At 40.3% G+C, this 19,359-nt stretch overlaps 1 protein-coding gene across 1 annotated transcript in view; it reads left to right on the top strand.

Moving 5' to 3' along the window:
- CUBN (cubilin) overlaps positions 1-19,359 on the top strand; it is a 276,911-nt gene that overhangs the window by 197,769 nt on the left and 59,783 nt on the right. Inside the window, exons 49-55 of the mRNA XM_043564676.1 lie at positions 3,286-3,457; positions 4,556-4,762; positions 7,006-7,155; positions 9,356-9,477; positions 10,209-10,434; positions 11,920-12,107; positions 18,626-18,782. Of these exons, the coding sequence (XP_043420611.1) occupies positions 3,286-3,457; positions 4,556-4,762; positions 7,006-7,155; positions 9,356-9,477; positions 10,209-10,434; positions 11,920-12,107; positions 18,626-18,782 (1,222 nt within the window). The remainder of the gene's footprint in view (positions 1-3,285; positions 3,458-4,555; positions 4,763-7,005; positions 7,156-9,355; positions 9,478-10,208; positions 10,435-11,919; positions 12,108-18,625; positions 18,783-19,359) is intronic.

Raw genomic sequence — 19,359 nt, 5'->3', positions numbered from 1 at the left:
ATTTGGAGAGTTCAGAAAATAAAAAATATTAAAAATACTTGAATTTCAACCAATTAGCAACCAATCCATTGCTAAAATTTTGATGTACACAACAGCTTATTTCCCTTTGAAATTGTTTCCATAGTTGAAATATTGACTATAATGGTTATTAGGATGCTTACCAGCAGAATCTTCACATGCTGTGCAGGAAAGATATTATGAAGAGTCATAGTTTCAGAACTTGAATAAGAAAATAAAATTTGCAGCAACAACCACAAATTCTGAATCACATCTCACATTTCATTTTCCCATCTCTGAATCATATATGCCAAAGGTGTCTACTTCCAACTCTTTTAGCTTTTTCTTGGGTGCATATGTCATTATTTCGAAATAATATTCCTATTCTGCTCCTTGTTTGCTTTTCAGTCTTAGACATTATCTATCCACATGCAACTCTGGAAGATGAGGGTTGAGCTCTCTTCACAATCCAACCCCCTTAGCCCAAATGCTCACAGGGCTACGCACAATTCATAGCCTCTGCCAACTTGCTCCCAAAATACATATGTCACAGATTTTGCTTAAATTTCTCTTCAGTGTTTACAAGATTATGATTATATAGATGCCATTCCCAACCCAACTAAGTAATATACTATGGTAGCATTTTCTTGTTTTTTTCTGTGTAATAACAATAATTGTGTGCTTTCTAACATTTAGTGTTGATGCACATATCACTGATTCTCCCACACACTCTCGCTCCTGGTGTACGTCCCCACCTTGTATAGTAAAGCACACCCACCATTTCATTCGTTTTCCTTAGCAAAATCCTTTCTCCGTGGATATTCTCCATGATGGAACCTTTCTCCATCAGCTACATGCCTGATGCCAGCTGTCAAACCAGACATGCCCTTCACCAGCAACTTTGCAAGCCCCTTCATTCCTCTCCTGGGCTGGCCCCAGACTCCATGATTGGTGCATTTCCCTGTCTTGGCTCATTTCCTAATTTGGTGAGGCATATGTTCTTGTATTTCCATAAGGACGTAGGCATGGATGTTAAGCTTTTTGAGAAGGGATGTACCTGGAATTATCCTTATTTTACCATTGATCTTTGAATATACCCTCTCCATTAAAATACCATACGTATTTGACACATTCACCTACGGATATAAACATGTAAATCATAATTTTAAAGTTTTATGTTGCTTCCTTTTGGAAGGGTCCATTTCTTTCAAGTTCCTGTTTCCTATTTATGTATATTGAGTGGTCTCTGCCTTTTACATTAGATGTTTCCTTAAATGTGTGGTGACGCTTGGTTGCTTATTGATATTCAAGAATGAAGTACTAAAATGCTGCTTGGAATCTCTGTGTGCATGGGATTGTCAATTTATGGTCCTCATTGGGTAGGGAGGGGAGGGACTTGACCAATCAATGAGGGGAAACTACAAATGTCCTGTCTACAGGTCTTTTTTTTTCCTGGGGAGGTTAAAACTCCAACAATAACTCTCAGAATTAATTTCTTTTATGAATCTTTAATATCATGTCCCCATTCTTTTTCTTCAAAATCTATTTCTATAGGTTCACTGTATGTTTTGTTTCCTCTTCACTCTGCTGTAAATAAGGGGATGTGGCTTGCCCTTTGCCCGTACCTTATTTATTTTGAGAACTTCTTGAAAAAGTTGGGGGTGAAGCGAGAAGAAAAGAAAGGAGAAAGAGAAAGAGAGAGATGGAGAAAGAAAGAGACAGGAAGAGAGAGAAATAAAGAAGAAATGCACTACAATGAGATATGTGCCTGATTTTATTCCTGCTTATAGCAAATGTTAGAGCTTGTCCTGAATCTCAAATGCCTACTTCCTGCCCCATTGTTTTCTGGGAGTTGCAGTTTCTGCGTACATATGTGAGTGGAGGAGGCAAGTGGAAACAGCACTTTGGTGGCCTTTAAAAGCAGGAGCTCATGTTATAAATGGATGCCTGAACATGATCAGTCATTGTGATTCTAAGCTCAGGCAGACATTGGCGCAAGGATAACCGCCACTGGTCGTGGTTTCCAACGTGTTCCATTAGTCTGTAGTTGCTGATAATCTGATTCTGGCAAAATGTTGCCCATTCCTGTTTTCAGTATTACTGAAATTTTGTGATCTTCTGTTGCCTTCTACATGACTTCATGGTTTACAATCAGAGGGATGATTTCAATCCAGTTTCATGATCACTAGTTGTTTGAACTTTGGCAAATTGCATAACCCTTTCTGAATTCTACTGTCTTAATCTGGAAAACAGGGATGATATTTTATGTCTGAGAGGGCATTGTGCTAATTGGATCAAGTAATACAAGTAGGCTACTAGCAGAGCCTGGTGCCCAGTTAGCAATAGGAAGTGCTGTGTCTGGTCCTTTGAGTCAGAAGACACTTTAAACCAGAAGCCCACAGAGCTCAATTTCATAATCAATGATAGTAAATAAAAAAGCTCACACCGTCTGTTATGGGGTGCATCCTCCTCCTTCGTTTCTGTCAGTGCCATCCTCTGAATCATTATTCTTAATTGTGAACGATTCAAATCCTTGTTAAAAACAGGAATATCAACTACTCAATTAGTCAATTATTGTTTAGTTACTTCTGGATCTTTCCTGAACCGTGAAAACCAGGCAGGCTAAAACTCCCTTGGTCTTGCACAGAAATGGAATAATACTTTCCAGTTATTATAAGTATGTGCATAACTAGAATTATTATTTAATATTTTGGAGTCAGCACTACTCGAAACCATTTTTTAAAATTCAAATTAATAAGAAAAGTGAGGCTTTGGATCCATAAGTACTTAGGAAAGAACTATTATATTGATTTTTTAAAGTTACTTTTCAAGGCATTTTAAAATATTTGAGTTATTATAGGCTTCAAATCATCAGAGACTAACATTTAAGCCTTCATTCCAAATACGAAAGGTCCTGATACATTGTTAAGAAAAATGGTCCATCAGTGAACTCTGTGAACTAAGATGTAAGAGCGTTGGCCTGTCTAATTTACATTTAGAGCTTGGTTTCCAGTTGCAAAGAGTACAGCAGTTTTTCATTTGTCAGCACATGGCAGGAGGGCTTTACTGTAATACTCTCATTTTAGTGAAATGACCCTGAGGCCACAGAATGTGCTCCGGGCAACAAAGTGGCTTGTGGCACTGGGCTAGGAGCCCGGACTGTTAAGTAATTCATTTTAGCCCAGAGTTTCCTTAGAAGGAAGTGTATCTGGGCTGTGAATATAATCTCCCAGGAAATATTCAGTAAGATGGACTGTGTGACTAAAGGTTAAATGATTTTTCCAACAGATATTCAATGGCATTAGAAGTAATTCACCCCAGCTAGGGAAACTGTGTAGCAGTGTGAATGTAAGTGAGGAGATCAAATCTTCAGGACACAAAATGAGAGTCGTGTTTTTCACTGATGGATCCAGGCCATATGGAGGTTTCAGTGCTTCCTACACATCCAGTGAAGATGCAGGTAAGAGAAGACGTTATAAATACACCTGTTTCAGTCACGGGCACCACAGATGTTCGCACAGCTACCACCAATAGCCGCCGAGCCGTCTATTTTCCCTTTCGAGATCAAAATTACACCTAAGAGCTTCTACAGCAGAAAACCCATATAACCAGGTAGAAAACCCATGCCAGGCAGAAACAAAAAAGTTATACTTTCAGAAAGAAAGCTGCCATTGTGAATTAAAAAACAATGCTGTTAGGAGAGCTTCTAGCTCAATCCCGTATAATGTCGCCATGAAATACTGGTTGCCTATTTCACAGTCCTTGGTCAATTATTTTCTGCTGAAAGTGACCTTCTATCTCTAAAAAGGTAACTGACTCCCTGAAAGTGACTAATTGAAGATAGACAGATTTTATGGTTTCTTAGCCAGCCATCTGTATATATATTTCCAGTGTAAATGAATGAGGGTTCACATTGGATACAGAGTATTGAAAATTTATGCAAGATATGGCCTTTCCAGTCTAAATATTCGCCTACTTTCTGGATTGGTGCTATTATCTAAGAGTTTTAAATAGTAGAAAGAGTTGGAACTGAATGTTTAAAAAATCTTTGTTTCATTGATAGAACATTCATTCCCATATGAAAAGGAGCGAATTCATTGGCACTCCCATGATGTTATTTGTTTGATGAAATAACAAGGCTCAAGTGGAGAATTGCTAATGAGAAGCCACTGAGACCACCACTGTAGTTAGATATTTCTCCAAATTAAATATTAATGAACAATAGGCTTAAATTAGGAGAAACAGATGCCCAGCGAAACCCACAAACCCACCTAATCTACCCTACAGGAAAATAAAGAAGCTGTTTAGTTTTACACATATTTCCAAACTCTCAGAAACGTCTTCCATAGAAATTCACACAAACTTCCATAGACACTCACAGAAACTCACAGAAACTTCTTCGTGCACGAGCCAGCCCTTCACCCACAATCTTAACGTCATCTACAAAAACAAAGCAATACAAATCTTCTTGTTATTTTCGTTGTTATTGTATTATTTGCATCTTCTGTTATGGCCTGGACCTCACTGCTACTTTCTCTGTTGCCCCTTGTTTTCTTAGTATGTGGTGGGTCCCTTACAAATTCCGCCAAAGGAAACTTCACTTCCCCTGGCTATGACGGAGTCAGTAATTACTCAAGAAACTTAAATTGTGAATGGACTCTCAGCAATCCAAATCAGGGAAATTCATCCATTTACATTCATTTTGAAGATTTTTACCTGGAAAGTCACCAAGACTGTCAGTTTGATGTCCTTGAGCTACGAGTGGGTGAGTTCAATCAAAGAGCATGTTCTCCCAGTTTATTTTTTTATATTTTTTATTAGAGAGAGAGAGAAAGCGCATGCAGGGGAGTGGGGCAGAAGGAGAGAGAAAGAATCTTCAGCGGGCTCCATGCTCAGTGCAGAGCCCATCTCCAGGCTCGATCCCATGATCCTGGGATCATGACCCTGGGATCATGACCTGAGCTGAAATCAAGAGTGGGATGCTCAATTGACTGAGCCACCCAGGCGCCCCAACTGTTCTCCCATTTATCCACGGTATTCTTCTTATACCTGGGGACCACCAACAATGAAGGGACTCAAGTGCCTACAATATATGTACATAGAATCCAAAAGAATGTTGGTCAGAAAAAAGCTGTAATTCCGTGGACACCCAGCTGAGGTAACATGCTTTATTAACAGTGAGTGAGTTGGGTCAGTGTTTACAACTAGACTGGTGTTTCAGTTGATGTGAGACGTACCCAGGAGAGATTCGGTTTGTGTGTATACTGTCTCTTTTTAATGTTTATGTATCTATTTTCAGAGAGGGAGAGAGAGCAAAAGGCCAAGTGGAGGTGGGGCAGGCAGAGAGAGAGGGAGAGAGAGAGAGAATCCCAAGCAGGCTCCACACTGTCAGCACAGAGCCCAATGCAAGGCTCCAACTAAGGGAGCTGTGAGATCACTACCTGAGAGGAAATCGAGAGTCGTATGCTTAACCGAATGAGCCACCCAGGTGCCTCTGTCTGTTCTCTCTTTGTGAGTTCAGGTGGTCCCTTCAATAATCTTTTAGTACTCAAGACTTCTTTCCTCAGAGACTGGGACTTGGCATGGTCAGAACTCTATCAGTGATATCCTAAATTTACAGGAATTCTACTTAGAAATCAAAAGAAGTTTTTCAGTGTACCAGATGGAGAAGCACCTGGAAGTTATTTGGGGAATTATCCCCAGAGGAGTCAAGCTTGTCTTTGTTTTCATGATGGAAATGGATTGAGGTTTACTTGGTAAACCATAAGTCTCCAGAATTTTTAAAAATCTGCATTCATAGAAGATGAATCCATTTTAGTTCTTTCTTGCAGTTGAGGAGTGGGTTATCCATCAAATTTCCCCCATTGTTACATTGACACCCTTTCTGTGGCTTGAAAAAGAGAAATAAAGTAACATTGTAGATCATCTATGCTATTTAAGGTTCACTGAGTTCCATGTCATTGCAAAAAAAATTTTTTTAAGGAGGTTGAAAGCAGCAGAAACTAGTACAATTAGGTGGTGGCAATGTTCTACGGTGGCTACTGAAATCAATGCTGACTTTGAGACCATGTTGGACAGAATTTTCAGGGAGAACTTGATAAAGTCTGTGGTCACAGACCAAGGGACTCAGCAGGAGAATCATCTGGACCCTTCTAGGTAGATGAATCTAGAGGAGACTTACGAGGAAAATGGAAATTGTAGTTTGAGAATGTTCTCCATGTGATTCTGACAAACCCACACCACTGCCACCTGGCTCAAAACCACTGGCTTATTGAATTAAGCAGAGTAGCTGTATATTAAATTTCTTATAGTCCCTCATTTTAGAGACAGTTAAAATACTATATTTTGTTGACTTATGCGGTCAATAATATTGATCTGACAGGATAAAGAGAAGATTAAATGTGAGCTCTGCAGGTGTTTTAAAAAAGGTTAATCAAATTACCATGAAAAATAATCTCCGTAAAAATACTCAGCTCTCTCAACTCTTAGCCTGAGTACTGAATATTCTATTCATTTTAGTTGATTGAATGCAGTGAAGAAATCATTAAAATTTTAGCTAATTATCACTTTTATCTTGATGATGTATTTTATCACTGTTGGTATTATATTTTTTACTTCCTAAAAAAAGGCACATCCAAAAGGTTTTGTTTTCTTTTTAATTAATTGTATCTCTGTTTAGGTATGCTAAAATAGTTATGAAAACACAAATTGGAACAAAATGGCACCTACAGTAGAGAAAGATGCCCATACTAAAAAAGCATGGGTTTTTTTCCTTTGTTTTTTGTTTTTGTTGTTGTTGTTTGTTTTTACCCTGTTGGAGGGACTCTTTCTTTTGCAGTTGACAAACATAGAAAGGAACTTTGTGAAATGGCAGCTACTACATCAGAATTTCGATGTGTGTCAATAAATACCTTGAAATGTTTTTTATTATTTGTTCCCACTGAATTCATGGAATGTCTTTCTCAAAAGCTACATAAATTATGGCAATTGGTGTATTATTTTGCTCAGGGGATGCTGATGGGCCTCTGATGTGGAGACTTTGTGGACCTTCAAAACCTACAGTGCCCCTGGTTGTACCTTATCCTCAGGTGTGGATACACTTCGTCACCAATGAACGTGTAGAATATGTTGGATTTCATGCGGAGTATTCTTTTACAGGTAAGACTTGTGATTAAGCTCTCAAACTCTGGCAATAGAATAGTTAACAATTTTTCCCACAAAGATCTTACATCTATTTTGTTAGATTCATTTCTAGGTAGCTATTAGTTTTGTTACTAATGTCAATGAGATGTTCCAAATTACGTCTTCTAATTGTTTGTTGCCGATATCCAGGAATTTAAAATTTTTTACACGTGGATCTTTAGCCCAGAGATTTCACTACACTCTTACTAGCTTTGGTATTTTGTCTGTAGGTTATCTGTGTTTTTTCTGTGTCAACAATCCTGTCTTCTGCAAATGATAGTATTTGTTTCTTTCAACCCCAAAACTTAATGTTTTTTCTCATCTTATTTCACTGGCTATGCCACCATCACAATGTTGAACAGAAGGGGTGATAGCATCTTGTTTCTGACCTTAATGTGAATGCCTATGACCTTTTATTGTTAAATTTATTGATTTCTGTTAGGTTTTCAGTAAATACTTCTTATCAGGTTAAAGAAATCCCTTCAATTGTTAGTGTACTTTTTTTTTTAATTCTGAATGGGTATAAGATTTTACCAACTGATTTTTCTGCATCTTTTGAGATGATTCTGTTTTCCTCCTTTAATGTGTTAATATGACAAATTGTATATTAAAAGTCTTTCTTCTCATTAAACCATCTTTTAATTTCCAGGATAAACCCTAGTTGGTGTGACATGTGTTTTGAACATATTACTAGATATTATTTGCTAATAATATAGCAAATCTTGTATTGGATTTGCATCTGTGACATTCTGCTTATATCTGAAAATTCAACCCAAGATAGACAGCACTGTTCTTTGCTGCTTCTCTGGGCCATCAGAGTTTTTCTAGAGTCCCTTTCTACTAACATGGCCGTTCTTTTAGACCCTCAACATTATGTAAAAGTCTCAACTCCAGCCCTTCCTTTTGTGAGGGTCCAAGGCCATATGTTCTTCTTGTGCAGGTGTTCACAACCTCAGACCCGTATCTCTGGGGCCCACATCTTCGTTCTACATCCTTTCAAACTGATGAACTTTCAGTAGAGGATTACGTCTCAGAATGTGAGAGGTATTCATTTCTGAGACAGAGAGAGACAGAGCATGGGTGGGGGAGGGGCAGAGAGAGAGGGAGACACAGAATCGGAAGCAGGCTCCAGGCTCTGAGCCGTCAGCCCAGAGCCCGATGCGGGGCTCAAACTCACGGACCGTGAGATCATGACCTGAGCCGAAGTCGGACGCTTAACCGACTGAGCCACCCAGGCGCCCCTACACTTAATTTTTTTTATAGATTTTGGAAATCCCCTTTCTTTCTATTAAGTTTACCTATTAGTCAAAATACGTTTTGGTTATAGTTTTATCTAACATCGCTTTGTGTTATAATCAAGCAGTTGATTGGAAGAGGGAGTAAAATTGGTCAACCACTTGCCAGTTGACTTTTCTTTATTGAACTGAAAGAAAAGAATGAGGTTTCAGGAAGCAGTATTATTCATGTAGAATGTCAGACCATCCTGTGTTTTAAAAATATGTCTGTTCTTCAACTTGCCATGCTAATCTATACTTTGATAGCTGACCACCGACATAAATGCTTTTTATCAAATGACAAATTCTTTAGTTATGCTCTGCATCATATTCTTCAAGCTTATATTTATTTTCAGTGGCTTGTTTTCTTTCAAGCAGGGCAATGTTATTACACAGTGTGGGTTATATGCACATCTAATTATTCTCCACTTAAGGTACAGATTATCTTCCTTCTCTTTTGTACTAAATATGGTCCTGTCTTGGGACACCTGGGTGGCTCAGTCAGTTAAGCAGCTGACTTTGACTCAGGTCATGATCTCGTGGTTCATGAGTTTGAGCCTCGCATCGGGGTCTGTGCTGACGGTGTGGAGCCTGGAGCCTGCTTCGGATTCTGTGTCTCCCTCTCTCACTGCCCCTCCCCTGGTTGTGCTCTGTCTCTCTCTGTCTCTCAAAAATGAATAAACGTTAAAAAACGGTCCTGTCTTCACTGTGTGATACTGTTTAACACTATATGGAATTCTGGTAATTTCTAATCTTCTACCCAGTTTTACTTTGCTTTTTCCACTTTGTTCTATTCATTTATTGCTTTTTTAAAATCATGGCTGTAAGACCTACTTACTTTGGCTTTGCAGAGATTTTTTTTTTCTTGTATCTAATTAAGAAGGTTACAAATCTCATTTCAGACTGTGGTGGAATACAGCTGGGTGAGAGTGGAGTAATCACAAGTCCCAACTATCCAGCCTCTTACGACAGCTCGACTCACTGTTCCTGGTTGTTAGAAGCCCCACAAGGCCATACCATCACTGTGAGTTCTGATTCTGTGCTGGAACAAAAATACCACATCCTGTGTGGAAACGGATTTCTTTTAATAAGCAAGCAATTAGAATAGGTTTGGATCCTGCAATCAGATCATCATCTTCCCCAAGTCTTCTCTCGTTAGAGTACAGACATTGGCATCTCCAAGTGTACGGTTACTGAAGAAATCTAGTTTGCAAAAGCATAGGAGAGCATATATGTAGACGATGTTCCCCACCCAGGAGAGAAGTGCAATCACATTCTTTTTTTTTTTTTTAATTATTTTTAACGTTTATTTATTTTTGAGACAGAGAGAGACAGAGCATGAACGGGGGAGGGTCAGAGAGAGGGAGACACAGAATCGGAAGCAGGCTCCAGGCTCTGGGCCATCATCAACCCAGAGCCCGACGCGGGGCTCGAACTCACGGACCACGAGATCATGACCTGAGCCGAAGTCGGCCGCTCAACCGACTGAGCCACCCAGGCGCCCCTGCAATGACATTCTTGATGTGAGCGTCCAGCCCAGCCCACTGGACTGTGGCGCTCTCTCTAGTGACTGCGGTTCCAGGAGGAATACCTCCTCTCAAAATTTCCAGTAGAACCTCCAATAAGGAAAAAGAGAAGAGGGCAGGGGAGAATGAAATAAGAGACATAAACACAAAATTAGATAAATCAAAACAAAATAAAAAGGTCTGTGAACAACACAGAGTGCCTCATTCTTTCTTTTTTTCTCTCCTGCAGCTTACGTTTAGTGACTTTGATATCGAAGCCCATGCAACCTGCGCTTGGGACTCTGTAACCGTCAGGAATGGCGGTTCTCCTGGATCGCCCCTAATAGGACAATACTGTGGAAGTTCAAACCCCAGGACGATCCAGTCTGGTTCCAACCAGCTGGTGGTGATTTTTAACTCGGACCATTCGGTGCAAAATGGTGGATTTTATGCTACATGGAACACACAAACTTTAGGTAAAAGGAACATGCGTTTTTAAGTGATCGGTTCTTAAAATTTATTAGCTAATTTAACAAGTATGCATTTTATGACTACTCTCTGCCAGACTGAACCCAGAATGTTATACCCGTGTCATCTCATGTACAATCTCGTAAGGAAGACACAATATCAATACATATTTTTTCCATTTCGCATGGATAGAAACTGAGGGTAGGTGGGTTGATAATTTTTCCAGGTCGTGAAGCTAATAATTGGTAGAGTCAGGATTTGAATAAAGTCACTGGGGCCCAGAAACTTTGATCTTAACACTTCACCATGTTGCCTAAATGGGCAAAAGGGCGTGGCATAACCAGAGAATCGAAAATAATAGAAAATATGTATTGGAATCACAAGTAGTTTGGAATATTTGGAGCTTGGAGGCAGAAGGCTGGGTGGTAAGCTGAGGGCAGGAATCTAGGTGGTCCATATCACGAAGAGCCTTGTCTTCTCTGTTGTCCCGTGAGCAATGGGGAGCCACTGAAGAGTGTTGAGCAGCAAAGTGACAAGATTTGTGATTTAGAGTGAATGCTCTGTATGTGGCAAAATATAATAGATTTGATTTCAAAAGGGTAGTTTTTCTGTATGTAAAGTATGAACTTCATGGAAATTCCCAGAAAACATAAGAACTTGCACTGGACTCTTTAGTCAGGATTACTTTAAAGCCTTGCAGCATCACACAGGGCAATTCTTTCTAGAAGAGTCAGAGTTATTATGAAAAGCTTTTTGTGGAATGAGTCAAACTTTATCTTATTAAATCTGTTGAAGTCATAGGGGAGTTTTAGATGCACCACTGGTTTTCCAAGGGTTTAAAAGCAAAAGATAACAGGGAATACTCTTTAACTTAACTTCATTTTGTTTGGAACTCATATTTTTTCTTTTGTCATCTCTTAAGGACATATTTTAATAGTATAAAATAATTCTAGATTTTCTTTCTTTCAATCCATGTAATTTATTTTCATCCATTAATGTTTCAATATGAATGAAGCAGATTCCGTAATGGAAGAAATCTATCCTCCTGAAAATCATTTTCTCTAGTCCTGGATGTTAGAGTAAAATCATAAATGAGTGTAGACTTGTATTCTCATGTGTTCACAGTAACAAAATACAGAACGTAGAATTGTTGCTACTCAAATACTATATAGCTTCAAGGGGAGTGAAAAATAGTGCTATTGTTTGAAAACAGAATAGAAATCTATCCTTTTTATGGCAAGGATTAGTGGTCTCGGGTGAGTTCAGTAGAAATGTAACAAAACAGTAACAGCTGAAGTTTCCTCTGGATTCAGTGCCCCTTACACTTATGGGGAGTTCTTGTCGCATACCTGCCCTGAAGGCCAGTGACTCACAGGTAAGGAAAAATAGACTGAACTCTCACATTGAGAAATGTGTCTCCTCTGGAAGTTTTGGGCTACTAAAATTGTTATTTTCCTCTCAAATTAATGACTTCTTCCATGACAATTTTTCAGGCTGTGGGGGAATACTTCATTCAGACAATGGTACAATCAGATCCCCTCACTGGCCTCAGAATTTTCCCGAGAACAGCAGATGTTCCTGGACAGTCATTACTCATGAAAGTAAGCAGTTGGAGATCAGCTTTGACAACAACTTCCTAATCCCCAGTGGTGACGGACAGTGTCAGAACAGCTTTGTGAAGGTGAGTGGGCTTGTTTATTTAATGGGAGCCGAACTGGTTTTGTGAACGTAAACATTTAGACCAGAAATGATTCATTGCCTCTAGAAGTAAGAAAAAGGCAATTCTGTTGCTTGGGTTTCTTGAATAAAAGCATGAAAAATCTCAATTATTTGGAGTTAAAATTTGAACCACAATACCCAACGTATTGTGACTTTTCATTTGCGAGTACATAGGCAAGTGACTTAACTAAGGACATTGTTTTCTGGCTTTATTAAATTCTTCTTGAGCGCTTGGGGTTCTTCCTTACCATGGAAACTAAAGAAAGAAGGCCAGGTTTTTTTTTGCTATGTTCTTTCTTTCATTCGTTCATTCGTTCATTTTTGGTTTTGTTTTCTAACAGACCCCCCAGCACAAAACAAATGTAAGGCAACATTTAAAATATGCTATAAAAATGACAGAAAGCTAGAGGTGTGGCTGGTGTCAGCCCCCACTGTGGGCTTCAAGAGCCCACAAGCTAAGAAGAACATGGGAGGCTCACCTAAAATGATGGCAGTGGGGCGGTCAGGAAGGCTCTCTTTTTCTAAAGTTACTGCTTTAGAAAAGCACTTTGGGTGGCACCGACCTCACTTCTCGCTGATTTATAAATGTGATGACAGTGAGATAAATTCATTCCATCTGTGCTATTTTTCATATCATATGTTATATCTCTAAGAGACCTTTCTACCTGTTAATGGAATGGACATCGGCCTTAAGTTCACATTAGCCTAGACTTCATTCATGTCTCTTGCATTTACTACCTGCATGTTCTTCTGTGAGCTAATTACACATTTATCCTTAAATGACTCAACCTAAAAATAAAGAGAACAATTCGCCCTTTAGTGGGACTGTCTTAAACATTAGTGGTAATATGATATAATAACACGAACAGTGCTAGGTACTTAGAATGTGAAACCACCTAATGAATAGCAGTGGCTTTTTACTGTTGGGTGTTCTTATTTTACATCATCTTTCACATTATGTTTTATATCTACCTGATCCATGCTGTTTAAATAAAAATCCCATACTTTTATAAAATATGTCTACAATAAAACACATTTAATACGAGTTTTCCTAATTGCTTTTTTCATGGAACAAATGAACTGTCTCTCAGGGATTGAGTCAATAGCAAATGCATAGACATACGTAAAGCCTTTCCCATTCATCAGTTGTACAAATGGAATATGAAAAGTTATTTAGGCCCATTTCTCCTCTTTTAAAAAATTTTTTTAAATGTCTTATTGATTTTTGAGAGAGAGAGAGAGAGAGAGAGAGAGCAAGTTGGGGAGGGTCAGAGAGAGAGGGAGACAGAATCTGAAGCAGACTCCAGGCTCTGAGCTGTCAGCACAGAGCCCAACACGGGGCTGGAACTCATGAACCTCAAGATCATGACCTGAACTGAAGTTGGACACTTAACCGACTCAGCCACCCAGGTACCCCAGGCCATTTCTCCTCTGGACCAAACGGGAACCCCTCTGACCTCTGGCAAAGCCAACATAATTGGCAGGTGGAATCCACTGGGAGCCCTGCTCAAATTAAGTGGCCTGGGAAGCACTCTTTCCCTGCCAGGACTGAGCCTCCTGTTTCTGCCAGGAGACACTGAGCAGGGTGGGCAGAACCAGCAAGAGGGACCAGCTCCAGTGAGCGATCCTTAACCTCATACCTTATACAAAAATTAACTGAAAATAGACCACACGCTGAAATGTAAAGTACATGCTATGTGCTTTTAGGAAAAAAAATAACAGAAAATTTTCAGGACCTAGAGATAGATGAACATTTCTTAGATTAAACATCAAAGGAGTGATCCATAAAAAGAAAAATTAATAAATCTTACCTCATCAATTGGGGCAGCTAGGTGGCTTAGTCAGTTAAGTGTTGACTTCAGCTCAGGTCACAATCTCACAGCTCATGGGTTTGAGTCCCGCATTGCGCTCTGTGCTGATAGCTCAGAGCCTGGAGCCTGCTTCGGATTCTGTGGCTCCCTCTCTCTCTCCCCCTCCTCCACTTGTGCTTGGTCTCTCTGTCTCTCAAAAATAAATAAACATTAAAATAAAACCTTAGCTCATCAAAATTAAAAATCATTTGTTCTGTGAAAGCTTCTATGAAGAGGATGGACAGACAAGCCACAGACTGGGAGAAAAGACGTACAAACCACCTATCTGGCAACAGAGTGCTATCTAGAATACATACAGAACAGTCAAGCCCAGCAGTAAAAATACAAAGAATCCAACTGGACTATGGGGGAAAGATTTGTACAGATATTTCACTACAGAGGATATACATATGGTAAATAGACAATGGAAAGATGTCCAACATCACTAGCCATTAGGAAAAATGAGAATTAAAGCCCCAAGGAGATATTGCGACACACTTTTCAGAATGCCTGAAATAAAGAGTAGTCACAACACTGAATCCTGGCAAGGTGGTGGAGAAGCTGTCATCACTTACGCATTGCTAGCGGGAATGTAAAATGGTACAGCCACTCAGAAAATGGTTCAGCAGTTTCTTATAAAACTAAACATGTACTTGCTGTAAGATCCAGCAACTGCCCTCTTAGACATCTATCCCAGAGGAATGAAAACTGTGTTGACATAAAAACCTGTATACAAATGTTCATTTCAGCTTTATTTGTAATAGCCAAAAATTGAAATCAGTGCACATGTCCTTCAACAGGCCAAGCTGTCACATACCTACCAGGGAATGCAAGTCCTCAGTAAAAGCAAACCAACCACTGACCCACTAACCATTTGGACAGATAACCATTGGGGCAGGTGAAAATAGCCAATACCCAAAGGTTACATACTCTTTTGTTCAATTTATATAACATTTTCAAAATAACAATACTTGAAAATGAACGACAGCCGTAGGTTAGAAAGATGTGGGTGTGGGAGCAAATTGTATATGATTATAAAAGGGCAACTCTAGGAACCCTTATGGTGTTGGGATTATTCATCATCTTGAATGTGTGGTACATAACTGAACACACACACACGCACACACACGCACACACACACATATGATATAAGTAAAATTGAGAAGTTGAGTAAGATCAGTGGACTGTATCAACATCAACATCCTGGTTATGATATTATACTCTAATTTTGCAAGATGTCAAGGTTGAGGGTCACTGGGAAATGTGTACAAGAGATTTCTCTAGATCATAGCTTATAACTGCATGTGAATCTGTAGGTATCTTAATAGGCAATAATTTTGTTTAAGTTTATTTACTTTGAGAGAGACAGAGACAGTGGAGTGGGGGAGAGGCAGAGAGAGAGAGGGAGAGAAAGAGAACCCCAACCAACCTCCACGCTGCCCGCACAGAGCCCGATACAGGGCTCAAACTCACAAAACAGCGAGATCATGATCTGAGCTGAACCAAGAATTGGACACTTACCTGACTGAACCACCCAGGCACCCCAGTAAGGAATATTTTTTTTAAAAAACTATTTGAATGATAAGATATCATGTACAGCCAGTTGGAGTTATACAAACCTTAACAAAAGTCAGAAAGTTTTTGACTTAATGACAGCTCTGTGACATTCTGTAGATCCAATATGGTTTTGATGAGTCCTGGGTCATCTGGGCAATGAAATGAGCTCTTGACTGACAAGGCAGCAATGAATATTGAATAACTCTTTGCCATTATTATCATTACAACACTTACGTCCCTGGGCCAAAAGGTAGGATGTCAGATCCATAATTAATGGCTTCAGGAAAGTATAAGCCCTTGATCATTCTTGAAGTTCTTAATTAAAGCACTTGAGATTCTTTATAAAAAGTTTTATCTGTCACTTTGCCTTTTTAGTAATACTGTAAAAATAGTGCATGCAAATCTCTCTCTCTCTCATTAAGTCATATTTATAATTTTTAAACATGTGAATAGAAAAGTTCTGTATACTATTTTCCTGGATAGTAAAGGGGCATCTTAAAGGATATATTACAGAAATTTGGAAGTGTGTGATTCTTTCCTGATGATTTAAAACTTTTTTTTAATGTTTATTTTTGAGAGAGAGGGAGAGAGGGAGGGGGGAGAGAATGAGTGGGGGAGGGGCAGAGAGAGTAGGAGACACAGAATCTGAAGCAGGTTCCAGGCTCTGAGCTGTCAGCCCAGAGTCTGACATGGGGCTCAAACTCACAAACCGCAAGGTCATGACCTGAGCTGAAGTTGGACGCTTAACTGACTGAGCCACCCAGGCACCCCCTCCTGATGCTTTTTTTTATTTTAGATATTTGGCAGAATATCTGTGCCTTTGTTCTTAGTAACTCCCATGACAAACACCTTCTATATCTGATAATTGGCAACATAATTTGACTTCAGTAATGTAATCACTGGAAATGATATGGCTTTAAAGAACTGAGAAATAGTAAATCAGTGCTATGAATCAGTTTTACTTCACACCTCTTCCTATGGACTGATCTGTCCATAGAAATAATTTTTAATGACTTGTTATTTCTTTGCTTTCTTTGAGGAATATTCCTGAAAGTAATATGTTCTAAATGAATAATTTCATTCATATAATTTGATATGAAGAAAATGTTGAATAGTCAAGTAAGACTAATCCAAACCCATTTACCTTCTTGGGCTAGATAATACTTAGTTGAGGGTGGGGATGGGGGTTGTCTTGTGCATTATAGGATGTTTACAGTTTCCCTGGCCCCTGGCCCCTGCCCCCTACTACGTGCCAGCCCCCACACCAAATGTTGCAATCAAAAATGCCCCCAGACACTGCCAAATGCCCCCTTGGGAGGGCACAGTTGCTCCTGGTTGAGCCTCACTCAACGAGGGGGATCTTCCCTGGTTAAACGTGTTGAATGGTCTCTTTTCCCCACTAACATATAGTTATTACCTAATACCAATATTTTCCTTGAGTCACCCAACATTTTAGTTGCTGTGATCTCTTGCCTGAACAACTGCAGAATTCTCCTGGAGGAACTCCCAGTATTCTCTCTTTTCCTCCCTCCTATTTTCCACATTGTAATGATTTTCTAAAATTTTTTTAATGTTTACTTATTTTTGAGAGAGAGACAGAGACAGAGAGACAGAGCATGAGCAGGGGAGGGGCAGAGAGAGAGAGGGAGACACAGAATCCGAAGCAGGGTCCAGGCTCTGAGCTGTTAGTACAGAGCCCAGTGCAGGGCTTGAACTCACGAGCTGTGAGATCGTGACCTGAGTCGAAGTCGGAAGCTTAACTGAACTATCCAGGCACCCTTCACATCATAATGATTTTCAAAAGTGTCCTAGAGCCTGTTTTCCACTGGCCCCTTGCCATTTTCAGGACCTTAGTCTGGAGGCTTGCAGGGACTCTGCAACCCTCCTTACTCCTCATTCAGTTTGCTTTAGGTTCCTTGAAATAGCCCCACCCCTTCCTGTCACAGGTGCTTCTTCAGGCAGTGACACCCTCCCCAACCCAGGTGAAGCCCCCTGTTATATACTCTAGCTAGCTCCATGACATCTCCTTTCACGGTTGGAACTCTGCATTGGAAGTGATTCTATGGGGGCAGCTGGATGGCTCAGTGAGTTGTGTCCAACCTCAGCTCAGGTGATGATCTCACGGTTAGTGAGTTCAAGCCCTGTATTGGGCTCTGTGCCAGTTTGGATCCTGAAGCCTGCTTCAGTGTTTCCCTCTCTCTACACCCCTACCCCGCTCATGTTCTCTCTCTCTCTCTCTCTCTCTCTCTCTCTCAAAAATAAATAAACATTTAAAAATTTTTTTAAATGATTCTATGATTACTATTTTTCTCTGGTTAGGCTGGTTAGGATTGGCTCAATTTGGAATTTTAATGCTCACAATTTATTCCTCAGCAACGACTTTTCTCATGGGTTCAAATCTGAATTACTCCTTTTAGAGTGGCCAGACCAATGAAATGACAGCCTAAGTCCACTTGGGAGTTAGGAACCCAGTTTTCGGTAAATAGCACCTCGAGGCCGAATCTCACCCTTTCTTCAAAATGAACCTTAAAGGTGAACACTGCCAGGAAGTCTTCCATGATTTATTTCAGTTCATGATGATTACGCGTATACTTGAATTCATGTCCCTTTTCCTCAGGCTCTACAAATGTATTAATTTCCATGGGCTTCTTGGTGCATGTCGTCTCCTTGCAGCCCACAGTCTGCCATCTACCCGGGACAAATGATAAGCCTCACAGTAGCACACATCACTGCTCTGTCTCCCTTGACACCTTATGATTTTAGCTAGATCAGGCCAATGAGGAGAAGGTAAGAAGAATATGAGTAGTGGTTGATTTTTTTTTTTTTTAGAAATCACTGCCTAGCTACATGAAAATGGTCAGTCTCTTTGCAAGAGTCAAGAATGGGATATCTCATTAAAAAGCAGCTTAAAAACACTATTCTCAAAAGAAAATATTATAGATTTGCATGTGTTTCATTTACTACCGTGTGTAGGTCTATTACACCCCGGTTCTGTGAATTTTCCAGCCTAAGCACATTAGACTATCTACAGGGGAAAACTTCAAGCATTAAGTCGTGTCTATGGCTCTGCTAGGTGTGGGCAGGAACTGAGGAAATGGACAGAGCCCTGTTAGCCTCGAGCTGTGGCAGTGTGGCTCCCGCTTCCATCATGACACCAAGAAATGCATTCACAGCCGTGTTCCAGTCTCAGGAAGCCCCGGCTCAGGGCTTCTCTGCATCCTTTGTGAGCCGTAAGTAGCCCTAAAAGCCAAACCGGGTGACCCTCCAAAGGGTGGGGCTGCCGCAGGCAGGCGTGTGGGAGAGTGGGGGCTGAACCAGGGTTGGCTGGAACTGGGGATTCAAAGGGGAGAGGGTGGGGTGGGGTCGCCTGATCCTGATAGCACACTCTTCTTTCAAAAACCAGTGAGAGTTGGAGCTGAATTCAATGGGAGGCCAACTGAGAGATGATGGAGAGGGCTTGAGTGCCACCAGCCAATGTCTAAAAATGACCCTAAAACCCAGTGTGGGGCAGGAATTAGGGAAGCCCAGGAGGCTGGTAATTAGTAGACAATCGGTGTGCCTGGTGAGCGGCACCCTGGCCTCCATGGAAATCACCCTGGGGCTTTTTGAACCCACTGAGTGTTGGATGGTGGGGCCTCACTTGACCCACCGGAACTCACAATTTCTACCTGTGGGGACTTGCATGTTTTCACTCTCACCCAGATGATTCTCGAAGTCAGTAAACTTTGCGTCACTTTCTTCAGGATTTTCCCTTCCTTCTGCGATGACTACTCACAGATCAGAGTAGTGACAAATGCAAAGGGTTTC

Source organism: Prionailurus bengalensis, chromosome B4, assembly GCF_016509475.1.
Source record: "Prionailurus bengalensis isolate Pbe53 chromosome B4, Fcat_Pben_1.1_paternal_pri, whole genome shotgun sequence".
Lineage (NCBI taxonomy): Eukaryota > Metazoa > Chordata > Mammalia > Carnivora > Felidae > Prionailurus > Prionailurus bengalensis.
The sequence above is the reverse complement of the archived record's forward strand: the minus strand, read 5'-3'. Positions and strand labels throughout refer to the sequence as shown.